The sequence below is a fragment of the Gymnodraco acuticeps genome, unplaced genomic scaffold, assembly GCF_902827175.1.
Source record: "Gymnodraco acuticeps unplaced genomic scaffold, fGymAcu1.1, whole genome shotgun sequence".
Classification (NCBI taxonomy): Eukaryota; Metazoa; Chordata; class Actinopteri; order Perciformes; family Bathydraconidae; genus Gymnodraco; species Gymnodraco acuticeps.
In genome coordinates this window covers 75,001-85,689 of record NW_022991017.1, presented here as the reverse complement: position 1 = coordinate 85,689, position 10,689 = coordinate 75,001, and the positions used below count along the sequence as shown (strand labels likewise).

The 10,689-nt window shown below is 42.5% G+C and overlaps 1 protein-coding gene across 1 annotated transcript in view; it reads right to left on the bottom strand.

The window, feature by feature from the left end:
- arfgef3 (ARFGEF family member 3) overlaps positions 1–10,689 on the bottom strand; it is an 81,879-nt gene that overhangs the window by 24,371 nt on the left and 46,819 nt on the right. The window contains 1 exon segment of the mRNA XM_034236275.1: positions 9,633–9,735. Coding sequence (XP_034092166.1) covers positions 9,633–9,735 — 103 coding nt within the window.

Here is a 10,689-nt window from a genome sequence, read left to right as displayed (position 1 = left end):
TCTAAAGCACATACAGTGCTCCTCTCATGGTGTTTTGAGTCCAGTGTTTAGGTCTGACCTGCTGAGCCATGGCTCTGATCCTCCAGTACTCGACTCGGCCTCGGCTGCAGGAGAGAGACGGAGCCGCTACCTCACCTCACAGGGCCTCCGGAGAAACTGTCCGACCCCTGTGGAACATGCCAGCAGGTTCTAGGAAAACAAACAGAAAGATTAACAAGCAGGTTGCTTTGTTTATATATGTATTCAAAAGATAGCATGTCTTGATAGGCAAGGCAAGTTTATTTATATAGCACCTTTCAACACAAGGTCATTCAAAGTGCTTTACAAAAATGAAAGACATTAATAGCATAAGAAACATATTATAAAATGATATCTACAAAACACTCATTTAAAAGCAAAGATAAAAGTTACAGTGCAGTCTAAGATATGAATAGTTCAATTAAAAGCAGCGACAAAAAGAAAAGTCTTTAGTCTGGATTTGAAAGTAGTCAGAGTTGCAGCGGACCTGCAGGTTTCTGGGAGTTTGTTCCAGATACTTGGAGCATAATAACTGAACGCTGCTTCTCCATGTTTAGTTCTGACTCTGGGGACAGAAAGCTGACCAGTCCCTGAAGACCTGAGAGATCTGGATGCTTCATCATTTAGCAGGAGGTCAGAAATGTATTTTGGGCCTAAACCATTCAGTGCTTTATAAACCACAGCAGTATTTAGAAATCTATTCTTTGACACACAGGAAGCCAGTGTAAAGACTTCAGAACAGGAGTGATCCACTTTCTTAGTGTCAGTGAGGACTCGAGCAGCGGCGTTCTGAATCAGCTGCAGCTTCCTAATAGATGTTTTAGTGAGACCTGTGAAGACACCATTGCAGTAGTCGAGTCTACTGAAGATAAAGCATGGACAAGTTTTTTCCAAATCCTGCTGTGACATTAGTCTTTTAATCCTAGATATATTCTTTAGGTGTAGTAGGCTGATTTAGTAACAGTTTTAATGTGACTGTTGAAACTCAGGTCAGAGTCCATGACTACACCTAGATTTCTGGCTCTATCTGTTGTTTTGAACATTGCACACTGAAGCTCAGCGCTAACTTTTATACGTTCTGCCTTGGCTCCAAAAACCATTACCTCTCCGTTTTATCTTTGTTTAATTGGAGAAAGTTCTGACACATCCAGTCATTGATTTGTTCAATGCACTTACTCAGTGTTTGAATTGGAGCATAGTCTCCTGGTGAAATTGTTACGTAAATGTGTGTCATCTGCATAGCTATGGTAACTTATTTTGTTGTTCTTCATTATCTGAGCCAGTGGTAGCATGTTAAAGAGAAGAGGCCCCAAAATGGAGCCTTGAGGAACCCCACATGTCATATTTGTCAACTCAGATGTGTATTTACCTATAGAAACAAAGTTGTTTCTGTCCTTTGGGTAGGTAATTTTGGAGAAACCAGCTCGAGTGCGCTAGAATTAGAAAATACACAGCCGGAAAAAATCTGCCACTTCCTTACAGAGCCCCTCCTCCAACACACACGAACACGCACATGACCAATGAGGGCACGAGATAAGTTTGTGCACAGATGGAAGGCTGACAGGCAGGTAGGCCATCCAGTTACTTTAGCCGGCTCAGATGATTGGTCGTGCTTTTTACAGCACTACGGCTTATACTTCAGATATTCATTGCTATCGGGATGTTAAGAGCATTCCATAGAATATAACAAAAAGTGTATCTCGAGACGGTTTCTCAAACTTACCTACCCCACCTTTAAGTAGGATTCAAACCAATTCAGAACTGTTTCCGAAAGTCCCACCCAGTTCTCCAGTCGGTCTAGTAATATGCTGTGGTCAACAGTGTCAAACGCAGCACTGAGATCTAATAATACTAACACTGAAGTTCTGCCACTGTCTGTGTTTAAGTGGATGTCATTAAAGACCTTTACAAGAGCAGTCTCAGTACTGTGGTTTGGACGAAAGCCTGACTGGAACACATCAAACAGTTATTTAAATGCAAGAAGTTACTCAACTGTTGAAAAACAACTTTTTCAATGATTTTACCTAGAAATGGGAGGTTTGATATGGGCCTGTAATTGTTCATTACTGAAGCATCTAGATTATTCTTTTTTAAGAGCGGTTTAATGACTGCAGTTTTCAGGGCCTGTGGAAAAATACCTGAGTGAAGAGATTGTTTACTATATGAAGTAGATCTGAGGCCATGCAAGGCAAAACATCTTTGAAAAACCTGTTGGAATAATATCAAGGCAGCAGGAGGAGGACTTCAGAAGTTGAATAATGTCCTCTAGGTTTTTATCATTAATCTGATGGAATGTGTCATGGTGTTGAATTGATGTTAGGGACACAGAGACAACACATTTGCTGTTCCTGATGCAGAGGCACTGACTGCTTGTCTGATTTTCTGAATGTTGTCAGTGAAAAGGAAAATCATTGCACGCCCTGGTGGATAGAAATTCAGAGGCTACTGACACTGGGGGGTTAGTTAGTCTGTCGACGGTAGCAAACAAGGCACGTGCGTTGTTTTTGTTTTTGGTAATGATGTCAGAGAAAAACGATTGTCGTGCGTTTTTCAATCCCAAATGATAAAGGGCAAGTCTCTCTTTATAGATTTGAAAGTGAACCTGGAGATTTGTTTTTCGCCACCTGCGTTCAGCTTTTTGACATTCTCTTTTTTCTGTTCTCACGGTCATGGCCTTTCTCCATGGAGATATCTTCTTGCCAGTCACTTAAAGGACATGCTGCCAACCCTGAGTATCGCCTTCATGCGGTCATTGATCTCCAGGAAGGACTTGGTGCCAACCCTCTGTATCTCCTTCATGTGGTCGAACTCCAGGAGGGTGGGCGAGGGTGAAAGGGTGAACGGAGAGTAGAGAGAGCTGGGGGGTGAAGGAAGAGTATCCTCAAATGTGATAGGGGGGGTGAAGGGCGGTGGAGACTCCTCCATTTGTCTCACAGGTCTTCCATAATCAAAACATTCCTCAGGCGGGTGCAGTCATACTTCTTCAGGGTTTTCTGAGCGATGTGTTGTGTCTTTCCTCCGGTTTTTGATTCCTCTTGCCGCTTGTCCTTGGCAGAGGGAACAGATTGATGACGCAGGCAGTTGAATACATTAGAGATAACAATTTCACTCCTGACTTGTTCAGAGCAAACTCCATTTGCCTTGAAAAATATGTCTGCGATCCCCAGAAAAAAGTTAAAATTGTCAATAAAATGGACAGAATGGTCAGTACAGACAGTTGAAAGCCAGGTGTTCAGTGCAAACAATCTGCTGAATCTCTCCACTCCACTTGATACAGGAGACGTCTGCAGTGCATTCATCTTGAGAAGCTAAGATTCTCGCTGAAAGGATCCTTAGAACCCGTCCACGGAGACCTGGAACCCATTACTGTTGTTTATAAATGACCTCACTATTACCCCTGACACTGACGTGGCCTATTGTTCTCCAATGTCTTCATCATTTTGTTGTTATTTATTATTTTACTCATGTGAATTTTGCTGTATTCCTGCTACTTGTGACTTGTGATGTGAGTTATTTATTTATATTTATTGTATTTATTATTTTATTAATTATTTCTTTCTTTGTTTCCTATTTACTGTGACCATGACCTAATGGGACAGGGGGATGGGGTATTTTGATTTCCTTTAACAGACACATTGTTGTGTACTTTGTTTAATGTGCTGAAAGTTCCATGTCTGCAAAAAAACTAATAATAATAGGTAGCATGTCTTATTACATGGCTTAGTTGAATACTGGATTATGATTGGTCAATTCCGAACACGTGACACGTTGTTAATCCAGTACAGACAGACCACTGTCAAGGACTTATCGTTGTTAAGGACGCTCACTTCTGCAGAAAGAAAAGCAAACGGTTTCCTTGTCTTTAGTTTTCAGTTGTCTACCGTGTGAGAGCAACAAGGAGGATTTTAATATTATGTTTAATATATTTGGAGAGCACAGTCATTTGGATGAATGGTTAGTGGCTGATGAGTCGCCAGCGAAGAAAAGAAAAAGACAAGAGGGACAAGAAAACAGCGGAGAAGAAAGAGAGCGAAAAGACGGACCACATGATGAAGCTATTTAAAGACTAGCTGATCAGCAGAAACCCTCCACACGGAGCTGCGGCCCTTTGTATGTTATGGTCCAGACATCAGACGGCAAAACATCTTCAGTGTGCAGTTCCTTTGGCATCAGGGCAGGGATATCTAGATACTTTCCAAGCTTTGACAAAATGAAGTGTGCTACTTTTAAAGCAAGCAGCGATGTTTTCAAATCTGTAATCAAAAAGCAAAACGCTATCGAAGCAGTTTCCTGCCGTTGCTACGTAGTTCAAACTGGTAACAACGGACTATTTTTCTTAGCGGATGCATGTCATTTTAAATCAATAAAAACATTTTGTAAATCAATAAAAGCATTTCAATTAATATTGGGAGTCACGTCGTTACTTTGTTGAGAATGTGGCCGTGTAATAAGCGGGATAATGTGCAGCGACAGGACATTATCCCTTTCTTACTTGTCTGCTTAATTATACTTTCCCTGCTCACACACCGTGCTCACTGTAGGAGCCATAATGACCTCAAAGCGAGTATTTATATAAATAATTGATTAATTGACTTAATCAATGTTTAATGAAAACATGGTTTATATTATCAGCCTGTGTTTCATAAATGGTTATGAACACCCCTTTGGTCATCTCTGCAACTGTACAGTATGTAGGGACTTTATGTAAGTGAGGGGATTGAGGTTAGGTTTTGTTATTTTTAAATAAATACGTTTAATTTAGAGTTTTTTAAGTCTTTGGATTTTTTTGTTAATAAGTTCGTTTTTTTGTTGATGATTTAGCGTCACGTGTCATCGACCCTGCTCTGTAGTGACTTATTGGAACGTTTGGTTGCCACTACAAACAAAATACACATATGGACGACTGTATTCATAATGCTTTGATATGTTTTATGATTTGTCTTCATGGTTTCATGAGCCTCGGACTTTCATTTCCATTGGCAAAACAATGCTGTAGCTTTTGTGCAAAAAGCCTTTTAAAACCTCTTGATTTTCAAAGGCTTTTTTATATTTTATAATCTCCGATACAATTATGTAAGATGGTGAGTTCATGCAAATTCTTCACGTGAGTGAAAATCAAATGAAAAAGAGTCGATCTGATGAACTCCAAGTATTAAAACACAGTATGTACAATGTATGCGATGTGACCTAAATGCAGCGCTTATGAATAATTCAGCGGCTCCATAAAGCCTGTCAGAGGTCAGTGTTGATGTTTCTGAAGCATAAGCTACATATGTTAAGGATAAGCTTTATGCAAAGGGCTGCCAGTGTCCTACACAATGTATTGGATGACTATTTCATGGTAATCTAGTCAATATTTCCCCAGGCGACTTTTAATGTTCGTCCAAATCCCCTTTTTTATTTATTTGTTATTAAATCATGCAACTATGGAAGTTCCATCCATCCATCCATCTTCTCCCGCGTATCCGTGGTCGGGTCCGCGGGGGTATCAGTTCCGAGCAGAGAGCCCCATAGTTCCTTTCCCCCTCATCAACCAGCTCTGACTGGGGGATCCAAGGCGCTCCCAGGCCAGCGAAGAGATATAATCTCTCCACCTGGTCCTAGGTCTATCCCCTTGGTCTCTTCCCAGCTGGAGGTGCCTGGAACACCTCCCTAGGGAGGGCGCCCAGGTGGCATCCCTAACTAGGTGCCCGAACCACCTCAACTGGCTCCTTTCGACGCGGAGGAGGAGCGGTTCAACTCCGAGTCCCTCCCTGATGACCGAACTTCTCACCTTATCCCTAAGGGAGACACCAGCCACCCTGCGGAGAAAACCCATCTCGGCCGATTGTATCCGCGATCTCGTTCTTTTCGGTCATGACCCATCCTTCATGACCATAGGTGAGGGTAGGAACGAACATGGAAGTTCAGTTCTTTTAATTCCATAACTGCAATATATCTGATTGAAGTCTTACAAATGAAACCGAAACAATGAATGTTCTCTCTGAATTTACAAGTGGACACACAGTGCAGTGGATTATCAAAGTGACTGTAGAGGTTTTCAAAATCAATCTAAAATAAGTTATCAAGTTGTTGAGCAGCAAGAAATTATAAAAATTGAGGGACAAAAGACGATTAGGGCCACATGTTGTGACCCTATTCTGATCAAAAGTGATTTCATCTGAAATCTGACCTTTTCAAATCAAATTCTGACTTTTTCCCTGAATTATAGCTTTTATTGCTAAATCTAACTATTTGTATAAATTCTGACTTTCTTCAAATTCGGACATTTCAGATTCTCTTTTCAAAATTCTGACTAATAAAAAGTATTGATATCTACAAACATTTGAAGTGTGTAAAAGCTGCCTTTAATACGTCCTCAAAGTCACAGTTCAATATGTCATTGCAGTGGATAAAAGGAGCCTCTTATATAACCTCCCATAAGTCCTAAATAAATAAATATGTTCTAAAACAAAAGCCCAACATGCAACAGTCACAATCTTGTAACATAAACAGTGACTACGTGTTGTGGCTGAGAGCATGTTAAGCTATATGTCGACAGCTGTAAGCCCTACAGAGTCCTGATGCTTTGTTTGTTTATAACCTTTGAAGCAGTTGCTCAGGTGTATATCAGTATGTAGTGTCTCTACTTAAAAGAGTCCTCTCCCTCTGATGTCAGGTGTATATCAAGTTATGTAGAGTCTCTACTTAAAGAGTCCTCTTAACTTACTGCGCTGAATGGTTCAGGAGGTGTAACTATCAGTATGTAGTTGGTCCTCTACTTAAAGAGTCCTCTCCTGCTGATGTTCCAGGTGTATCATCCAGTATGATAGTGTACGCTTACTTAAAGAGTCCTCTCCTGCTGAATGTTCGAGTGTAATATCCAGTATGCTAGTGTCCTCTACTCTTAAAGAACCTCCTCTCCGTGCGGATGTTAAGGTGTATATCAGTTTGTAGTGGTCTCTAACTTTTAAAGAGTCCTCCTCCTGCTGATGGTTCAGGTGTATATCAGTTTGTAAGAGTCTCTAACTTAAGAGAGTCCGTCTCCTGCTGATGTTCCGGGTGTATATCAAGTATGTAGTGTCTCTCTACTTTAAAGAGTCCTCTCCTGCTGAGTGTTCAAGGTGTATAATCAGTATGTAGTGTCTCTACCTTTAAAGAGGTCCTCTCCTGCTGATCGTGTCAGGTCGTCATATCAGTAATGTAGTGTCTCTACTTTAAAGAGTCCTCTCCTGCTGATGTTCAGGTGTATATCAAGTATGTAGTGTCTCTACTTTAAAGAGTCCTCACCTGCTGATGTTCAGGTTCATATCAGTGTGTAGTGTCTCTACTTTAAGAGTCCTCTCCTGCTGATGTTCAGGTGTATATCAGTGTGTAGTGTCTCTACTTTAAAGAGTCCTCTCCTGCTGATGTTCAGGTGTATATCAGTATGTAGTGTCTCTACTTTAAAGAGTCCTCTCCTGCTGATGTTCAGGTGTATATCAGTATGTAGTGTCTCTACTTTAAGAGTCCTCTCCTGCTGATGTTCAGGTGTATATCAGTATGTAGTGTCTCTACTTTAAAGAGTCCTCTCCTGCTGATGTTCAGGTGTATATAAGTATGTAGTGTCTCTACTTTAAAGAGTCCTCACCTGCTGATGTTCAGGTTCATATCAGTGTGTAGTGTCTCTACTTTAAAGAGTCCTCTCCTGCTGATGTTCAGGTGTATATCAGTGTGTAGTGTCTCTACTTTAAAGAGTCCTCTCCTGCTGATGTTCAGGTGTATATCAGTATGTTGTGTCTCTACTTTACAGATTCCTCTCCGTCCTGCTGATGTTCAAGGGGTGGTGTAATCAGTATGTAGTGTCTCTACTTTAAAGAGTCCTCTCCTGCTGATGTTCAAGTGTATATCAGTGGTGTAGTGTCTCTACTTTAAAGAGTCCTCTCCTTGCTGATGTTTCAGGTGTGTATCAGTATGTAGTGTCCCTCTACTTTAAACAGAGTCCTCTCCTGCTGATGTTCAGGGTGTATATCAGTATGTAGTGTCATCTACTTTAAAGAGTCCCTCTCCTGCTGATGTTCAGGTGTATATCAGTATGTAGTGTCTCTACTTTAAAGAGTCCTCTCCTGCTGATGTTCAGGTGTAATAGTCAGTATGTAGTGTCTCTACTTTAAAAGAGTCCTCTCCTGCTGATGTTCAGGTGTATATCAGTATGTAGTGTCTCTACTTTAAAGAGTCCTCTCCTGCTGATGTTCAGGTGTATATCAGTATGTAGTGTCTCTACTTTAAAGAGTCCTCTCCTGCTGATGTTCAGGTGTATATCAGTATGTAGAGTCTCTACTTTAAAGAGTCCTCTCCTTGCTGATGTTCAGGTGCTATATCATGATGTATGTCTCTCTACTTTAAAGAGTTCCTCTCCTGCTGATGTTCAGGTGTATATCAGTATGTAGAGTCTCTACTTTAAAGAGTCCTCTCTTGCTGAGTTTCAGGTGTATATCAGTATGTAGTGTCTCTACTTAAAGAGTTCTCTCCTGCGATGTTCAGGTGTATATCAGTATTTATTACATGGCTTAGTTGAATACTCGATACTGATTGGTCAATTCAGAACACGTGACACGTTGTTAATCCAGAACAGACAGACCGCTGTCAAGGACTTATTGACCGTTGTTAAGGACGCTCGATCTGCACAAAGAAGTTTTTTCGATTTAACTGCTTTTCGAACTGACTGTTGAAGAGCAACAAGAAAACAGCGGAGAGGTAACGGGGCAGTATGGTGTGTCTTTATTTTTCTCATACAGCCTGTGCTGCAGCACCTCTTTTCACCCTACGTCTGAAACCAGAGCCTTGTCTGCTCTGATTGGTTAGCTGGCCGGCTCTGTTGTGATTGATCAACCGCTTATAGATGTCCCGCCCCTTAGCCTATCACGTACAATGTGTTGGGAGAGCTAGCCATAGCAGTGCAAGAGCAGTGCACACACACACACACACACACACCACACACACACACACACAACACACACACACACACACACACACACACACACACACACACACACACACACACACCACACACACACACACCACACACACACACACACACACACACACACACACACACACACACACACACACACACACACACACGCCACACACACAAACACACACACACACACACCGTGCTCTAAGCTATAAAGCTGCTTATCTGCGGTCAGTCAGCTGCCACAGTGACACACACCATCCAGCGTTAAAGAGCCTGGAGATGTCACTTCTACTGAGTTCACACACACACAAACACACACACACACACACACACACACACACACACACACACACGAGTGTTCATTGTGTGTTTATGTGAGTGTGTGTGTGTGTGTGTGTGTGTTCATTGTGTGTGTGTGTGTGTGAGTGTGTGTGTGTGTGTGGTGTGTGTGTTCATTGTGTGTGTGTGTGTATGTATGTGTGTGTATGTATGTGTGTGGTGTGTGTGTGTGTGTGTGTGTGTGAGTGTGTGTGTGTGAGTGTTCATTGTGTGTTTATGTGTGTGTGTGTGTGTGTGTATGTATGTGTGTGTGTGTGTGTGTGTGAGTGTTCATTGTGTGTTTATGTGTGTGTGTGTGTGTGTGTGTGTGTGTGTGTGTGTGTGTGTGTGTGTATACCTTGACAGGCTCCAGTGTAGCAGAGAAGGCGTCCTGCAGAGCGCAGCAGGCTAACCTCCACATCTCCTCCGTGAACACCGGACCCACCGTGACCAGAATGTACCTGCAGAGAGACCAACCAGTAGAACCTCAAACCCCAGTTTAAAGGTCCCTATTATCCTGTTTTTCATCAATATATCACAGGTCTCAGATATATCCAGAGCCTGTCTCTGATTGGCTGAAACACCAAACAGATCATTGCAGCATTACCCATAATCCCCTCTGTTTCAGCCCTGTTTCCAAAGTGCTGATTCTCTGTCTGTTACTTAGATGAAAATAAGGAGCCCCTCCCCACGCCCCTCTGAGAGACATTTCACACCAACGCGTTTTCAGCTCCGGCTCGGAGCTGGAGCCTGAAAAGTACCGTTTTTTCCTGTTCACACCGCAGAGGCGCCGCCTCTTAGCTCCGGAATCCGGTTCACTTCCAGCTCCAAAAAATTGTCGGTCTAGAGGCAAGAGCTTCGGAGCTAAGAGGCGGCGTCGCTTACGTCTCTCGTACGTCGAGGCGGGGGCAGATTCGTCGTAGATGCTGAAGACCACAAAGAAGTCTTGCATTTCGCATGTGATGTTTGTAAAGTTCCAAGTAAAGTCGTCCCTTGTAAAGTCGTCCGATGCCTTCCATTTCGTTTCGTAAGAGGATAACCAAAGCGAACAGCGCTTCAATACAATTGGCCATTGTTGTTGTTGTCGATGTGAGGGATTTCCGCAAGGTTTGGATTTCATGAAGCAGGCACGTAAACGGTGACGTCATGACGCAGCAGCGGCAGCTCTGGGCGGTGTGAACAGAGCGGGAGCAGAAAAGGGAAACCGGAGCTGAACCAGAAAAGCTCCCGCTCGGAGCTAGAAAGGGAAAAGCGCTGGTGTGAAAGCCGCATGAGAGGAGATTTGGTTAGAAAGAACTCAATGGTGCTCTAGAGGAGATTCAGGTGATAAGGGGGGGGGGGGGGGGGGTTACCTTGGTTGCTGATTGGCTAATGGTTACACAAGACAAAACATCGTTATGACATCATAAAGTGGC